The sequence below is a fragment of the Python bivittatus genome, unplaced genomic scaffold, assembly GCF_059951505.1.
Source record: "Python bivittatus isolate LINGU-HERP-01145 unplaced genomic scaffold, Pbiv_v1 ctg000020_np1212, whole genome shotgun sequence".
In the NCBI taxonomy this organism is placed as follows: Eukaryota; Metazoa; Chordata; class Lepidosauria; order Squamata; family Pythonidae; genus Python; species Python bivittatus.
In genome coordinates this window covers 14,075,133-14,094,072 of record NW_028277030.1, presented here as the reverse complement: position 1 = coordinate 14,094,072, position 18,940 = coordinate 14,075,133, and the positions used below count along the sequence as shown (strand labels likewise).

The 18,940-nt window shown below is 36.9% G+C and overlaps 1 protein-coding gene across 18 annotated transcripts in view; it reads left to right on the top strand.

Annotated features, from left to right (window-relative positions):
• Nucleotides 1–10,951, top strand: part of PLCB4 (phospholipase C beta 4) — a 172,439-nt gene extending 161,488 nt beyond the window's left edge. For all 18 annotated transcript variants that reach the window (XM_088134673.1, XM_088134638.1, XM_088134656.1 and 15 more), the window contains 3 exons: nt 1,011–1,097; nt 2,954–2,990; nt 6,331–10,951. In XM_088134673.1, coding sequence (XP_087990799.1) covers nt 1,011–1,097; nt 2,954–2,990; nt 6,331–6,419 — 213 coding nt within the window. In that variant the 3' untranslated portion in view covers nt 6,420–10,951. The remainder of the gene's footprint in view (nt 1–1,010; nt 1,098–2,953; nt 2,991–6,330) is intronic.
• Nucleotides 10,952–18,940: the final 7,989 nt, after the last annotated feature.

The following is an 18,940-nucleotide window of genomic DNA, read 5'->3' as shown; positions in this document are numbered from 1 at the left end:
ATCCTGAACTTCTTATAGATTAAAAAGCCAGACACCAAATTCAGTGTGAGAGTTTCTTGACTATTGTTCTTTTTGTTTCAAAAATGTTTTTAGCGGATGGAAAAGGCTAGTTTATATAGATAATACCCCTCCTTGTCCAATAAATAAATGATGGATCTGTTGGGATTGGTCACCCAAGTGGTCAGTTTATTGTGCTTCAGTTCTACCATGAAAATTATTGATACTAAAAGAAAAATGTGCAAACTCAAAATCCTTCTCCCCACCACCCCAATGTTCAGCCATTTTTTTCTTCTTCTTCTCCCATTCCAGCTTTTTGGGGAAAACACCATATTAGTTATGCTGAGATATAGCACATTGCATGAACTCAGCCTGTTTGCTTGGTTTATGGAACATTTGCAGCCTGTGCAGTGACATGACCAAGGCCTTTTATTGCCCTTATCAGAATGCAGCATAAGTCCATTGGGGAAGGCAGTTTAGCTACATTGGCCCCTGCCCTGGCATTGTCTTCAAAAGAGACATACTTTTGGAGGAATATTGAAGTCTTCATAAGAATCAGATTTTCCCTTTGGAAACGTTCTGTCAATACGAAGGATTAAGAGGGTGTGTAGAATTGAATGGATGCTGCTAGATAAACATATATGCTCCCACACAGACATCCTATTTGAACTTTCTTGAGAATGTACTATCCAACAAAATAGTAATTATTATTATATAGCAGCTAAAACCATAGGGTATCCAAATGAGAAAGTCATCTCTTAATGCATAAGCTTCCTCAAGCTAAAGATAAGCTTTATTTAATAGTGCAGTGCTCCCATCACATGAAGGAGAACACAGGAAGTTCCTTATTTTCCTTTTTTCAAAATGTTAGCTTTTGATATTGTAGCCTCTTGCTGTGTTTCATATTCATTTTCTTTCAGAAAGCAGTGTTTTGGGAGAACTGCTTTTAAAAACCCATATAATCCAAAAGAGTGTGGTTATTTCATTTTCCCCTTTTCTGGTTTTGCTTACAGTTGGCAATGAAGCAATCAAAGGAAATGGATCAGTTGAAGAAAGTTCAACTTGAACATCTAGAAATTTTGGAGAAACAAAATGAGCAGGTAATCATGCACCTGGCTGTAAACGGAAAGGGAATCTGTGAGCTGTGACCTTTATTCAGGTTATTGGTTCATTTGGGACAAGGAACTTGTGTCATATGAGCATCAGACTGAACCTGGAGAGTACCCTGGGCCGCATTTATAGTCTATAGACCAGTGTTTCTCAACCGTGTCAACTTTAAGATGCGTGGACTTCAATTCCCAGAATTCCCCAGCCAGCATGCTGGCTGGGGAATTCTGGGAGTTGAAGTCCATGCATCTTAAAGCTGCCAAGGTTGAGAAACACTGCAATGGACCATGCTGATACATGAACCAGCACTAAGAATGCAAGTCTATGATTCCAAAAATGCATTTTTAAAGTTTGAATCTAAAGCAATATGTTGTCTGTAGCCTAAAAGAGAAGTTTTGTGCTGTGCCTTTCAGGATGCCATTTTCTGTCCTACTGGCATTTTGAGAGGTAATGAAAAGACCCCAGTAGCTGCTTGTTGAAATGGGGTGATTGGAAACTAAAAGAGACATGCTCTGTTATCAGAAGCCAATCTTGTGCAAAGCAGACATTTGGATTGAATTGAAGTAGTTTCACCCCAATCTCTTTCAATATCCACCCTGACATATGAGATAACTTCCTTAGTAGAAGCAAAGATTATGACAATCTACAGAGGCAAACATTTTCACTGCTGTTTCTACTATTGCTACTATAGTAGATGAAGGAGAAGCAGCCTGCTGCTCTTCAGGTGTTACGGATTTCAAAGTCCCAGTTAACATGGGCAATGGCAAGGGATTATCAGAGTTGTAGTCCAGAACATCTGGGACATGGCAGGTTGCCTTTTTTTTTTTTAGACTATTATGAGGAAATTGAAGTATCGTTACTAGTAAGTTTTGTTGTAGAAAAATGGTATTTCTCAGGTCAGTTATTATGAAAACCGTGCTAAGTGAACGAGGAAAGATAAAAGATCAGTTTTACCCTGTTTTGATGAATTAACTGTGGTATAAACAAACCACTCTTCCTTAAGTTTGGACATAAAAACATTGGGTTTGTCTAAAAGCAGAAACTCATGCATGCTATCTGGGTTCGATGTTAGTTGTTCATAGAGCAGGAAGTCATCTTTTCTGTTATGTTCTATTATAGAGAGAGGGGAGGGGAGAGAGAGCATGTGCTACTTTGGTCTAGTGGTTCAGGGGCTGGAATAGCAGCAGGGAAACCTGAATTCTAATCCTGTCTCAGGCACAAAAACATCCGGGTGACCTTGGGCCAATCACTCTCTCTCAGCCTTAGGAAGAACCACTTCCAAAAATGTTGCCTAGGAAATTGCATAACTGCATAGACTTGTCCATGTAGTTGTTAGGAGTCAACTGTGATATAGATATAGATATAGGTATAGGTATAGGTATAGGTATAGGTATAGATATAGATAATGTATTAACTGCTTTTCATAATTTTATCATTTCTGCTATAATTCTGAAACTTATTTCCACATCATTTCTTTCATTACTGACATATCCAAAAACTATTGACTGGTTTGCCTTGTTCAATTTTTTCCCTCTCATTTAATTCGAATTTAATTTTATTAAGCATAAAAAAAGATTAGTAAATTAAGACTCGAAATTTGTACATTGGACATAGGAATTCCCATTAAAGATTTGATACATTTCTCATTTTTTCATTTTGAAAATCTCTTACAATCCTTAAATGAGATGGAACTAGAGAAATCCAGACACAGATATTAAATATAATATTATACATACACACACACACACACTTTTTCTTGCATTTGTGTGTTGTTGTCATCTCAGTTTTCATTCATTTATTTGCTTCATTGTATTGCTGAATTTTGATATTATTATTTTTGTACAAACAGCTTTTGAAATCCTGTCATGCAGTCTCTCAAATTCAAGGTAGGATTTATCTACTCTGAGCAAGCTACTACTACACTGTTTCATTTAAAAATAAACCATTTATCAAGTGAGGCACATTTTGTAGATGTCATTTGATGGATGACCCCTATTGACTTGATTTAGGACCACCTTGGTACTTTAGAAAGCTCCCCATTCCAAGAGTTATGTTGGAGTGCATCATAGTGCCCCATCTACACACTACTAGAGTTCCCCAAAAGCTGAAATTTGTATTAGTACCCTAGGTAGGATTTAGGTTTCACAGATGGCTAGTTTCTTATGAAATACATTCCTTAGTTTTGCATGTGTAGAGTCCTATTCACATCTAGGTTTCATACAAAACAATTTTGCCCACAATTATGAATCATTTAAACATAGGCATCATACTTGGGTGACAGTTCCTTATACTGAGTAACCAGGTGTGTGCACTGCAATTGGTCAAATTCTGCATGAAATTGGGCTACATCAGGTTCATTCCAAGCAGGCAATTCTCATTTTTGTTGAAAAACAAATCAAATATAGAGTGGAGGAAGACCTTCAAACTGCAGAAATCAGTTTTTCAGGGACTCTTCAGTTACCGCACTTTGGGGGAAATGTGTTGACTCCTTTCCCGGCAAATGTCATCCAGTTTCATCAACAATTTCAGTTTCCCATATTTCACATCTGACTTGAGTCCAGGTCAACATGGGCAGCCTCTGATTTAGTCCTAGCAGAAAGGGCTACTTTCTGAAGCCTGAACTGAAACATTAAAACTGGCAAGTAGTTAGAATATTGTAGAGCGGTGGTTAAGGCACCAGGCTAGAACACTCTAAGGACACTGTGAGTTCTAGTCCCACCTTAGGCATAACGCCAGCTGGCTGACCTTGGACCAGTCCCTCTCTCCAAGCCTGAGGAAGAAGCAGGCAATGGCAAACCACTTCTGAAAAACCTTGCCAAGAAAACTGAAGGGACTTGTCCAGGCAGTCGCCAGGAGTCAACACTGACCCAAAGGGACCAAACAAAAAAGTTAAGACATTAATTGCCATTTCGTATGCCCAGTACTAGTGGGTGTTATACCACTGATGCAAGAACACTTGTCCCATTGAGATTTCTCTGTTTTTTGTTGTCATTATTCCTAGCATGTTTTTATTGCATCTGAAGTATAATTGATCAAATTAAACAGTGATTTATATAGAAAAGATTTATATTTATATAGAAGTTTCCCTTTTACTTGGAAAAGTTGACATAAACTATTGTTTAAAACAATTAATGTGCAACTTGTCTCACAATAGGGCTCCAAACAATAACGGGCGAGTTCCCATTTTTCAAATCAGATCAGCCTTGCTTAAACAATAGGGATGAGTAGATGAACAAAACAAGGTGAAAATCATTTTAATATAGAGACTGACTCTCAAGCAGTGTCAATTGTTCATGGGAAAAAAGTGCTACCAGATACATCATGTGACTGTAATGGTTTCAGAGGCAGTCAGGCAATATTATCATTATTAACATCAATACATTCAAAGGAAGGTTTGAAAAAACAAGACAGCACAACCCAGTAGTGTCTGATTCATGCTTTTCTAAAAATCAGGCTAGTGGCCTAAACTGATAACGCATTCTTTCCAACCAAAAAATTGATCTTTGTGATCCTGACATTTGAAAAAAATAGAGGCTAGCACAGTCAATTCCAAAGTATATTGATAGGTATAAGTTTCCTACATTTCTTCTCAAAAATAATGTTTCCAATGGAGATGCGTTACCAAGTTGCCTGGCTTATTTGGAGCCATACCAAGCAAGCTCTGTATTATTCTACGTACTGGTTATTTTCTGATGAGAGACCAAAACTGCTGAGTATGCTGCCAAAAGGGGAAGGGTATGGGAGAAAAAGTGAAGTCACATTCCTGAGCACAAAAAGAGGAGCATAAAACTTGCTATTGGACATGGACAGTGAGTTTCAAAACTTAGATAGGTGAACCAGGAGAAGAGCATGGGTTGTTCTGCCAGTTGTGGGACAGTGCTTCTGGAGTCTTGGAACTGCCTGCTTAGCTGTGCCTCCTTGACCAAGGCAGTGGGTACATGGCCAGCTGGGCCCATGAGATAATGTGACATCCCATGATGAACTTCATGAAACTGGGGACCGTCAGAGCCTGTGAAGTCTACCTGGCAATAATTGGGCTGACCACGGTATCTGTGATGGAATGGAATTATGAAGGCCAGACTCAGGGAGAAAAACGTTTTCTTTCATCTCCTGAGGCAAGAGGGAGAGATAAGAGGATGAGACTGGCACCTCCCTGAGGAATTCACAATGTTGTGGCTGGCATTGCTTGGGAGCTGGGGTTTCAGTCTGGGAAGATTCTTGCTAGAGGTTGTAGCTAATAAACATTGCTGGACTGAATTTACATGGTCTCTTGGAGTTCCTTGGGCTAGGCCTGGCATCAATCTTCCCAGACTGAAACCCCAGCTCCCAAGCCATCCAGCCACAACAGTATGAATTCCTCAGGGAGGTGCCAGTCTCATCCTCATCTCTCCCTCACGCCTCAGGAGATGAAAGAAAATGTTTTTCTACCTGAGTCTGGCCTTCATAATTCCATTCCATCACAGTATCAGAGGGTATGCGCAAAGAAATTATACTTGGATCCTGCCTAATGTGGTAGTTTTAATTTGGACTGCAGTTCTAATAATAGTTTGGACTCTAAACCATTGAGTGCCCTTTCCATCTCTATTCTATAAGACATGGTGAAAATCATGCCCACAAGTAATCTGCAGAGTATGTTCTAATTAAATCCATCTTCAACCAATTCCTGAAGCCCCGGTTTACTTAGTCATTGAATGGCATTTAGCTGGAGGATCTCTGAATTCATTTGGAAAATTCAATTGTTGAATTATACCATATTGGTCAGTATTTCAAAGAAGGCTGTGCTTTTTGGTCAATACATTGTGTTCCATAGTTTTGCTTACTTTTTCCATTACCTTTTGACTTGGAATGCCATTCATGTGCCATAAAAATATTAGGATTGTTTTCCAAAAAGAACCATAGTCATAGCATCTGCCCTAAATATTTAGACTTGTATTTGACTGGTGAAGAATTATGTCTACCTAGTGCAAATAAATAGTTTAGACTTTATTTATTCAATATCTCTTGGCCCATTCCTCAGCTGCAGGGAGTACCACAGAGTACTTGTATGGCTCCCTTATTTTTCCCCTTTGATTTGTGGGATAATTCTGAACCTTTGTCCTTTTTGTCACAACCCTCTCTCCTTCACGTAGGATTGCAGCTCCAAGTACCTAGTCTCAGAGGTATTGCCTATTCTCCTCCCACCTCCACATTCAGTCCTGCTAACAGCCCAATTCTCCTGCTTTGCAGGCCAAAGAGATGCAGCAGATGGTGAAGCTAGAGGCAGAGATGGACCGCAGGCCTGCAACAGTGGTATAAAGCTCCAATACCCCAACTGAAGTCTGAGACCATCTGATATTTCTTGTCTTTGCAATGCTAATTCACTGGGGATTGGAAGATGGGATCTCCTCTGCTTAGTGTCATGTAGCAAATCTCTGATGAAGATCTTGAATTTTTTTGTAATACTGTACTTCGTTTCATTTTTCCACATGAGACTCTCCTTCTCAGAAGAAAGCATATGATTTTAAAAAACAAGAATGCTGCCCTTAATATGACAGTTGTCTTTATCTGAATATCGCAACACTCATTCAGTCATTCAATTCTTCAGTCATTTATTCTTGTTTGACTTGCCTTGGTATTTTATATTACTTTTTGCCTGGGCTTCCTTGACTTTGGAAAAGCAGACAACTCTCCAATAATTTCCCAGAATCAATCTGCACTCTGAAACAAGAGCCTGTGAAGAATGATATTTCATAAGATTTCCCCTCCCTTCAAAAACACCCTACCTTGTAATAAATTTGATAGCATCGGTGGCTAACTTTCTAGGAAATTTTGGTTTTGCCATGAGGACTACTTGGACTAAAATGTTACCAAATGAAGTGTTGCAATGTGGAGTGCGCCTTTTCCAGATGCTTGTTTCTCCCTACTTTTCTTCCTCTGTCCCCTAGTTATTCATGTTTTCCTTCCAACGATCGGTCTGCATTGTATGGACACTTGTTATGCCCAGTCCTAATAGGGCTGTTTTAGGGGATATCCTATTCCTTTGTCTGTATCTGTGGATTTTTTTCCTCAAAAGATATTTTATACTCTATAAACCTTGAGAATGTATAGTGCCATTTTGGCTACATAGATACAGGATCTGTAGAGATATAACTGATATCACTATATGATATTGGGAAACTCCCATCTATAAAATTTGTAGAATAGGTAAACATTCATTATTAAAGCTGTGCGGGTTATTTCTGTGTTCAGAATTTCATCATCAGCAAGTGCCATGCTGGGCTGGATATGTCTGAATTAGAAGTGGTATTTTTGTAAAATCCTGTTGAAAGGATTGCAAAGTAGCAAAAGACTGTTCCTGTGCCAAACTGATTTATGATGCTATGGTTAAAAAATGAAGGAATTGTATTTTAGGCACTCTAACCAGAGTTTACAGACTACCTAAAGGTTGCATTTCAATCAATTTGTCACCAGTCCCAAATACTACTGTTCATTGTGTTCTAAAATTTTAATAGCATTTGGGAGGAGGGAGTTGTAACTGTGAAAATGTAAAGTATTTATACACATGCAGTCACAATCTTGTGGAAGATCACATTCCTGTAGCAACATTGACAGTAGTAAACAAAACCTCTGCTTGCATGTGGTACAAACACCAATTCTGACCAGTGAATATTGTATGGCCACACAGTCATTCTCTTACTGGTAAATAAATAAATAATCAATGTATAATACAGAATATTTGACTAACAAAATATAAGTATATATAAATAATATATATATATTTGTGTATATGAATTATGTGGGCATTCTTACAAGTCGAGTTGAAAAGAAAATTATGTTAATTTAATTTTACACAATATATTTATGCAGATTTTCAGACTTTCATATGAGGAAATGATCCTTTTTATGTCTGTTAGATATCCAGATAATTTGCTACAGTATTAATGTGCACGTTCTCAAAGCCCACTGTAGTTACAATGCAGAACAGTGCACGTCAACCTTCTGCTTGGAAGTGTCCATGTTACCACCGTAAGCAAGACTATGGGAAACGGGTAGTTTAGAACAAAAATCAGATAACTGATTTCAGTAATACTCAGTACTGATCATGTTGTTGTATATGCGTGTACAAACTGATTCAAAATATTCCTAAAAATGGCATAAGGAGATAATGATGTAATTGTCCTGAGATACAACTTTCAGACTCTCTAATAAAACCCCCCCCAAAACAAAGTTAGTATCTGATCTCGTGGATCTAGTTATTCTGGTGTGTGTGAGTGATAGAACTTCTTCCTTGAGCAAATCTTAAATTTGTCAGCCTGACCTGCTTTGACGTCCTTATGGGTTTAAAGTTGATTCTTTATCGGGTTACAGATGTCTCACAAAGAAAACCAACTGGCTTTTACCCAATTGTACTTTTTATGGAAAACCTATTGATCCTGCTGAATTCTATTTGAAAAATACAATAAAAAACAAATTTGATATTCAGTTACACCAGTAACATGCTTTTCTTGATGCTAACTCTGCACCAGCAAGTACTTACTACATGAATATACATGAATTGCTTTCCCTCCATGCTGTTAATTTCTTTTGGATTAGACTGCCTTTTTTCAACCTTCATTTCTGCCATGTTACACAGCAGCTGTCCTTGTGACAATTAACACTGCCCCAGTCAAGCTTTAACAATTCTGAAACAGGTGATGCTCACTGACTTGCATTGTGAGGTCACTGTCAACTTGTTTTATGTTGTATTTTTTATGTGAGTCACTGAAAGTCATTTTTTTTATTGTGGTGGCATAAAAATATGTTTAATAAATAATTGTTTCCTCTGTGCCATTGCCTAGTGGCATATTGGAACAACATGTATCAGATTAAAGGACTGAAGATCTCACATTTTGCAATAATGGTATAATCAGCAGGAGTTTTCTCTCTTCCAGATATTATTCAAATTTAATTCCTATCTGTTTTGATAGGCTCTATTTTCCTATGCCGCATTGAATCAAATCTTTGAATGTTGTGCTTCCCTCAAGTACCACTTCTAGAAATAGAATTCAGCATATTACATAAGCATGGTTTCATGGTGCTCATATGTATATATTCATTGTACAATACAGGAACTGTTTTCTGTTTGGGTGATGCCCAATTAAGAGTGTTGGAATAGTGCACAGCTCTTCTATTGAGAATTTCTTAACAAATGCATCTAGGAGCCTATTCTTTTTTCTGTGTTCCTCCAAGAATAAGCTGTGGCATTAACTGCTGAGGGGGGAAGGTGGACTCAGGGGAATATGGGACAGACACCTTCTGCAATCTTCCTCTTGTCCGCTAACTCCAAGATCTCAGTTCACCTCATCCAGCAACATTTCTGATCCTTGCATTCAGTAGGGTGGGGTCATTTTGTGCAGAACTCAAAGGGAAATGAAAAGTTGGAAAATTAGCTTCTGCCTTCTCCCTTCTATGGGGAGATACCTTTATGTAGCTCCATGTTTGGGGGGTTAAAATGACATATACCAGCATTCCCATGCCACCCAGTTAGCATCTTAGTCTTAGATGCAAATGTCATTGTATTGCTCTGATAACATTGACTATTATCTGCATGTTACATAATAGTCTTTTTAATATATTTCATGTATATATATGTATGTATGTTTGTATGTATGCATTTCAGTATTCGCTAGTTACAAATCCTTATTTTTTGTAATTTTTATAATGCATTACTTCCTGAAGCAAAATAGTATTTCTTCAAACAAAAACACAAGGCATAAGGCTTAAAGGGGACTTCCTCATAAGTCAATACATATAATCTAGGGTCTAAGAGGGAAAAGCAATCTGATGGCTTTGAGCACCAATGTGACCCTAGATACCTCCTTTGGTGTCCATCAGGTTCATGGTTCTTCCTGAGTTTTTTAAAAAAGATTGTTCCCCCCAATTAAAGAAAACTTTAGAAGATAAAGTTAGTATGAAAGTAGATAAAAGTCAGTATGCTGGAAAGAAACATATTGCTATCCTATTTATTTGCAAAAATAGCTTTGGATCCCACTTATTTATATATAATTTTTATTAAAGTTTTTTTTTTAAAGGAAGAAAGAAGAAAAAAAAATAAAAAAGCTGAAAGTGCAAGAAAGGAGAAAAAAAAAAATAGAAAAAAAAAGATACAAAGTAGCTTCCAATCTTCTTTACAGCAGTTATAAGTACAATTATAATTTTACCTCTTACTCTATGGTTACAACATAACTCTCTACAATCTATCCTGTCTAATCATCAAAACTATAGATCATAAATTCATTTTTTTCTGTTTCACAAAGTCTATAAGGGGTTTCCAGTCAGCAATAAACATAGATATTGTCTTTTCTCTGATCAAAGAAGCTAATTTAGCCATCTCAGCAAGTTCCATCATCTTCACTAACCATTCCTCCATTGTGGGTAATTCCAAATCCATTTTTATGCATACAATAATCTTGCTGCAGTTATAATGTACAAAAACCAAATTCCATAGCTTTTTTCCAACTGTTTGTCCATCAATCCCAAAAGAAAAACCTCTTGTCTCAATTGTATTTTAATCTTTAAAATCCTCTGAATCAGTGTATGTGAATCCAGAATTTTCTAGATTTTTTACATGTCCACCAAACATGATAAAATGTCTCTTTTTGTTCACATTTCCAACATAAATTTGAAGTGCCTTTATATATTCTAGACAATTTCTCTGGTGACATATACCAACAATACATCATTTTACAAAAATTCTCTTTAAGTTTATAACATAGTGTGTATTTCAATCCTTTCAGCCACATATTTTCCCATTGTTCCATCTGTATATATTATAACCAAAATGTTTAGCCCGCTTTTTCATACATTTTCACCTGTTCTTCTGTTTCAAATTTTAATAAAAGTTTATACATTTTAGCAATACCATGTTCATCATTTGTACACAATTCTATTTCAAACTCAGTCTTACAATGTTCAGAACCATAAATTCTTTTGTCTACTTTAAATCTTTCTAATAATTGTAAATAAGAGAACCATTGACAATTGTATCCCTCTGCCACCAGTTTGTCTCTTGATTTTATTTTACATTCCCCTTGACAAAATTCTAATATCTCACGATAAGTTAGCCATTTGTGTTTGCCTATTATTTCTTGTCTATAAAATGCTTCTTGTGCTGAGATCCACAAAGGTGTTTTTGGGCACAACCTGGGTTTGTATCTTTTCCATATTCTCAATATGGCACGTCTAACGTAATGATTTTTAAAATCCACATTAACCTTGACTTTAGCATGCCACAAATATCCATGCCACTCAAATCTCAGGTCATGTCCTCCTAACTCCAAAAGCCAAAAGATGGATAATTTAGGGCTGGTTGACATATGGAGACAGAAAAATGGCAATTCAAGAGAATATACCTACTTTTCTGAAAGACATAGATCTTTTTCAAGAATCAACATGATTTGGATTTCAAAGAACTTGGCTACTAAGGTCATTAAGTAGAGAGATTACCAAAGACTTTTTCAGATCATAATCTTGTGAGTTTGGTTTATAAAATAAACTAATGAACTAATTATTTTGGATGGAAACCCAGTGGTCCTTCTGTGAGTGTACCCACCAGATACTTAATGTTTTAAATGTATCCCCATCTCTCAGAGTTGCCAGCTTCTGATCCAATATGATGTAGGCACATTACTTTTTCACCACTCATTGTAGAGACATTGTCCACAAAACATGCTCCACTAACCGGGAACTCCACATCTACTTGCTTTATACACTCCCATATAGATTATTGCGGCATTTTATCAATCTGTTGCTCCTTCCCAAACCAGCTTGATTATACTGCCTTTTCCTTTAGTAGGCATGCTGTAGCAAAGATGTGCAGTTCTTACTACTACGACAACCAAGGAGGCCATACTTTTAACTGGTAAAATAATCTTATGGCCATTGCTTCCAAAGAAACTGAAAAACTACTTGTATTAAAGTATAGTATTGCTTGCTATAATGGTAAAATCTATTCTTTTTGCCACCACCTGTCTGGAGAAGACATGGAGACTTCAGTTCCACCCTATCAGTTTTGGAAATTACATTGTAAATTACTGCTGTCTTTCAGTCAATAGAAGCCAATAACCTCAGTTACAAGTGCTGCATTCAGGAGTTCTGAACAGAGAAAGGAAATTAGAGCAGCTGCTCTTTCTTTTCATAAGCCCAAACCTTACCCTGGAGCCAACTGCCTAATTTAAAAGTTACCCACTGCAAACAACGTAGTGTCTCTCCCTGGTCCATCAGATGCCTGGGTGGAGTATCCTAGCAAGGACAATGGGAGTTGATGCTTTGAAAAATGTAGTGTTATCCAGAGAAATCACACAAGAACCTGGAACAATGGTTCCATGACGGCTTAAGTTTCGGAGATGTGAAAGGCTGTGAGTTCATTCTACCAATGTAGGATTGTAAGGAATGAATAAAGGAATTTGTTGCTTCTGATAGCATTTTGGGAAAAGGAAATCTGGTTAGTCATTTGGATTGGTTAGAGGCAGAAGATACACTAAAGGGGCTTCTTTGAATCAAGAACTGGGTGAAAATGTCCTATTTCCCAGCCCTCAGGGGGAAAAAAAAATACAAGATTTTCTCGTTCTTACCTTTTAGGGAAGAGAAGAGAATATTTGTATAAATATTGCACCCTTTTTAATATAGTAGTTGCTCTTTTTCTCTCTCCTTCCATTGCAACTGACACTGGCATGGGCACCAAAAAGGATGGGCAGGTTGCCACCATATTTTCCACTGATGCCTTTTGCAGCTCAAGTGCTGCGGTCGCTTCCCCAGTCTGATTCTCATGACACACTTAGCTGAGAGAAACAGGTCTCTGTGCTGTGCGAATATTTAAAAATGGTGAAGTAACACAGACAACTAACTCCTCCAGAGATTAAATTTGCCCCCCAACAGCCCAGTCATCTATAAAATAATCTAACTCCACCCAATCTTCTGTACTGTAGAAACACCAAAGCCCACTTTGTCTATATTTTGCCTGTGGTTAGTCCTCCAAGAAGAAGAGCTGGAAGGAGCAGCTGAAGAAGCCAGTTTCTCCTTCACAGAACTCAAAGGCCTGGTCTAACATGGATTGATTGCAGATTTGACTGGGTTAGTGCATCATCAGTATCAGTGATGACACTACCAAAATGCACATTTTCTCTGTTTCCCTCATGTGCACAGAGACAAGTACACACCTAGGGAAAACAGGAACTACAGGGCCCACTAATAGAGAAATGCGTTTATGAAAAACTATGGAAAAGAAAAATTCCACCCTCATCATCGTATGCACTGCTCCTTCAGGCTCCCTGTTCCAGAGGCATTCCATTGGTTGGTAGGATCTCAAATTGGCATATAGTTTTAAAAGCTAATGCTTTTGAATAACATGCTAAGCTAACATGGATGTCTAGTTTGGGACTCAAAGTATTGTATGTATCTAGATAATTGTGTTAACTTTTTTGAGACCACAGTTATTTTAATCATGGATCAATATGTACAAACACAGCTCATTAAAAGGTCCCATGTAAAATATTTGGTTGAAGATAGTCCAGTTTGAGAGCGGAGTGAATTCCTGATTATTTGGCATCTTCTATTACTAAGAAAGCATTTAACAACAATGAACAATCTACCTTCAGCCTTTGGCAGATCTCCTAAAAACTGCCCTACCTCATTTTTCTTCCAACAAACTGATCTGAAAATTTAATGGCTCAAGTATTTCACAGCTCGGGGAAAATAGTCATTGGAAAACTATCTCAGGCGTATACCCTTAACTTGTTTGTAATCTCCTATTGCACCCTTTAAAATAATTTACTGTTGATTTACTGATCCAAAGACCCCCCCTTGTTTTTCTTACAGAGCTCTGAATCAGTTTGATGTTAATTTATGCTTCCTTGGTTTTAAAAGGAAATGTTAAAAAGGAGGAGGAAGTACTGGAAGGGAGAGTGGAGGGGAGAGGAAAAGGAGACATGCTTCCTCATTCCTACCACAATCTGAGAGGCAGGAGTTTGGAGGTGATTGAACGTCTGCCACTTAGAATTTCTCTGCTAATTAAGATCTCTATATATGGTACAAATAAATCCCTCATTTGTAAGGTCAATAAATGGGTGCAAAGTCAGCTGATCATCAGTCAAGACCTTGAGATTGTGGGCAGAGGAAACTGGGACACTATGGGAGCGTTGAGAAAAAAAATAGGGGAAAAACACAAAAGAGAATGGAAGGATAAACAATATTTGCCACTTCTATTAGAGAAAATTTCTCCCAACCTATCAGCTGAAAGAGCAGAGCTAAGGGATAGAATATTCCCCACTACAGAGGTAAATGGTAACAATGAGGAATGAAAGGTGAAGAAAAGCTGATGAGGAATCCTGGCCTGGATGTGATTAGTAGTTTGAAAGTTTGTCTTGCTTCTTGCAGATGATGAAAATAACTATCCAAGGCTACTTTGCCTTTGTAACCATCTAGCCAAAATCTTTTCCTTGGAGGTTGAGAAAGCCTGCTCTCAATATATGTTCACAATCAGGGGTACCACACCCAACTCAAAATGATTTTGAATGGTGGGTCTTAGCAGACGGATCAGCTGAAATAATAGTAGACTGTATAGGAGAGGAACACAGATTGCCTCTGCTGGTATGTTGCTCCACTCAAGTGCACTCCTCCATAGCACACATACACACAGATCTGGTGAATTGATAATAGGTTTATAATATCCCCTATAAAAGAGGATGCCATTTTAGCAAACTACATAGTGGAATTTATTAAAGCAGCTTCTCCTTCCTCTTCCTCCTTTTCTTCTTTTCAGGTCCTGACGGTCTGTATAAAAACAAAGAATTTCCTACATACATTAACCAGCAAATTAAGCAACTGCATTGCTTAAACAAAATGTCTACTGATCTGTAAATGGCTGACATTAGAACCTGTGTTTCCTGCACCAAATGTAGCTATAAAAATGCCTTGTTTTAATGGCCTGTATTTTTCCTTTGATTGCATTAGATTTCACTCAGGGAATGAGAGTATGTATACTCAGAATCTGTTTGCAGATGACAGCTGGAAGAAAAGAAGCTTGCATGCAGGATGCTAAAGCAAGATTTCTTTATGTTTTCAGCATTATGAAGTACAAAATCTTAAATATATGCTTCAGTTGAAAGGACAGATTTTGTGAATTTATTCATGACTCCAGATTTTAGTTACTTTTCTTTCTTCAGTATTCCACCATTAATATTAAAAATATTCCTTCCCTTGAAAACTAAGGAACTTCCTGAAGTGCACTAAAAAAAATGAAAATGAGAACAAATTAACAAGGTATAGATTTTCCTGGGAGTGATGCATATTAAACTTCCATGATATCTATGAATTTCAGTTCTGATTGCTTATATAAAAATGAAGTATTCTAAGGTGTTTATAGTAGTATCGATCCAGAGCTATTTTTAAATTATTGATTCTACTTTGATCATAATATTATTTTGGTGTGAGAAAAGCATGAAAATTACCTTCTTTCATTCTTCTTTAACTTATCATTATGGTTTCGATGTAGATTTGCTCCAGCAGAGAGATTTGAGATAGATTGAATCATAGCTGTATTAGTGTGGTTGGGGTTGGACTATGACACTCATTCCACCATCTTAAATTAATCATATTCTCTTGGCCTAATCCTCGTAACATTGTTGTAAGGGGAAGAAGAGAGAAGCATGTATGCTTCTTTGAGTTCCTTGAAGGAAGAAATGAATATTAATTTTAAGGTTGGATTTAAAAGAACCATAGCAATATTCTGAGCCGAATACACAGGGTGTCCAAAACAATCTGAACATTCATTAGTGAACTTAATTCTAAAATCTTTTTTTTTTTAAGAAAATAAGACTGCTTTGCTTATTCCTTTCCCCCTGTCATTCCTTCCTTTCTTTCAAAGAAAGGAATTGGCTGAGTCACCAAATTTCACCAAGAGACTGAAAATCACTAAAGGGTTATGATAGAATAATGGTTGTCGTTCACAACAATAGAGTAAGAAAGTACTGGTGCTCAGATGTGCTTCTCCATGGTTAATTTCCTTCTGTCCCATTTGCAGTACAAATTGGCATGACTTGGAACATCTCTGTCCAATTCTCTTTCTTTCTGACTTTTATGATTCTGGCTTTAATGATTAAGGAAGAGCCTTGATTTGGCCACCACGGTTCCAAGTAGTAGCAATGGTAGTATTTATTTACAGTCTTTGACCACTCAGGAATAGTATATACAAATACAACAAAAGCAATACTGTTCTAAGGAATTTTCTGGTTTCTTAATTAGGCTTTGCTGATTTGCTTTTTTATTTTTCAAGCATTGATTTTCTTTAAATTTTAAAGCTATTTATTTCCATAAAAAGCGTACCAAAAGAGGGAGGAAATCACATGTATTTTAAACCAACTCTAATCCTAGATATAGTTCCATGTCATTTACAGAATTGTTAACAGGTCACTTAGCAATACTGAACAATATTGTGTGCAGTCCAGATGTTTCAGCAGTCTTCCAAATGGAACTCCTGGTGCCAGAATGCTCATTCAAAGACAGAAGGAGAAGCAAAGCCTTTGGACCATTACAGTATCAATCTCTTTGAAGTCATGAAAACATGCCCTTGTCACTTGCATTGTTTCTGTTGATTTCAAACTGCAGATGGTTTAAAGAAACATCTACAAGATCAGTAAAAGTTCCAAAACAAAATGATTATGTGGCATAATTTCCAAAAACAAAACAAAAATTTACCACAGTATTTCACCATGTCATATGGACTAATATGGCATTTTGAACACGACACTGATAACAATAGCCTGACAATTTCTTTCACAAAAGATGCATAGATACGCAATATACACAAAATGATAATTGTTAATCCTAATTTTATCTTACAGAAATATGAAATATAGATGTCAAAATAATTCAATTAAAATCACAAGATTGGACACTCCAGTTTTTTGTTCCATGCTTCATATACTTGAAAAATTAATTTGCTATAGTTCAACAATCGTGTAAATATTTTTATAAGATTTTTTTAACAAACATGAAATATGCTAGTATATATATTCTCAAGCATTTGTTTGATGCATTTCTGCTAAATTATTCATTTTAAACGCTGAGAAATCCTTCAAACAGAACTATTAGGGGGAAAAAATCTGCTCCAAGGTTTAATAGGCATATTGCAAAGCAGAAATAAAGAGTTTGTCCTAGACATGAGTACATGAGTACCTAGACATGAGTATTTTTTTTATTTTTTAATCATTTGGAAGACCTGAATTCAGGGGGGTTACATTTTTTTAGATTCAGTGTATCATAAGGTGATGATTATATGCCCCAGGATGCTATATAAATATGATCAATAAATAAAAATAAATAAAAAATTAGTTTGTCTCATTTATTATGACAATAGCTCATTCTAACCCATTATATCTTTAGGATTAATGAACTTCAAAATTCACTGAACTGGATTGTTCTCCTGCAGCTCTAGGCTGCAGCAAGGCTTCCGCTTCCTAATGTTTGCTGCAGAAAAGCAAACAGTGGTGAAACATGAGGGTGGGTAGAGGAAAATCTGGTTATTTTGTTTATAAAATATAATTTTAATTTCAAAAGTCTGAAGGCTTATTTTGGATTTTCACTCTGCGCTAAATGTAACATTTATGAAGTGCTTGATTTGATGCCTGATATAATTTTAGGTTTTATAGCAATTGCTTTCTTTTACTGGTGAGTGCTCACCCAGAGGAAAGAACAATTGATTACACCCACAAAATTAAATGTAACATTTTATATTTCCCAGTACAATCCTATGCATGCGTGCTTAAAAATAAATTCCACTGAATTTAGTGGCATTTCCTCCCAGGTAGAAGCATAGCACAACTACACTGCATATTTGGTTAACTGGAGTGCTCCCCAGAGAGATATGCATAGGATTGTAGCTCTTGAGAATTACATTTTCAAAAGCTATGTGCCTTTTTAAAATTCAACCAAGTGCCCTACTTGGAATGAAAGAAATTCCTTGGAGACCAAGTTATATACCTCTAATGTATATGCTTTAGAAAAGTTTGGAATAGAATTGTATTGTACTGTATTGTAAAATAGAATTGTACAATAAAAGTATTGTAATAGAAATTTTAAAAATAAAGAAATATTAACGAGTACTTTACATCTGGTACTGAGAGTGCCAGAATATTTATTAGTAATAATGATTAGAATAATACTTTGATTCTATGGACTAAGGATACCATGAGTTTATACCCACATGGGGTGGGGTATGAATCGATTTAGAGAGTGGTCATTGTGGGAAGGAGGAGCCACTCTGTTGCGCAAGGCTCTTCATATATCCTGGCTTACCACGCTCCCCCATGTGTTGGTTTGTTTCCATGATCACACCAGCTTCCATCAGAAAAATCTATGGAGACAAACCTCAAAGGTAGTGATCGGACTAGTGCAGCAGCTTCTGTAAGTGCAAAGGCTGGCCTGGAGGCTATTTTATTTTATTAATCGTATTTATAGCTGCTTTTCTACTAAGGACTACAGGATGTAGTTGTATCACCCTTCACATTATTGTCACTACAGCAATCCTGTATGAAAGTTTTTGAGAACATGACTGGCCCAAAGACACCCAGTGAGCTCCATAGTCAATTGGAAAGTTGGACCCGGGTTTGCTGGGTTCTAGTTCAAACTCTAATCATGACGTATCCATGTGGATGCATGCTCCTTTTTTTAGAATGGATCAGAAATGCACCATAGCTGTGAGCGTATATGCAGCTCTCTGGCCATAAGTCTTATTGAGATCAGTGAGGTATACTGTGGAGTAGATACAGAGCTGATCTGACAGTTTAGGAGAATGAATGTATAGATCCCAGAGCATTATGTT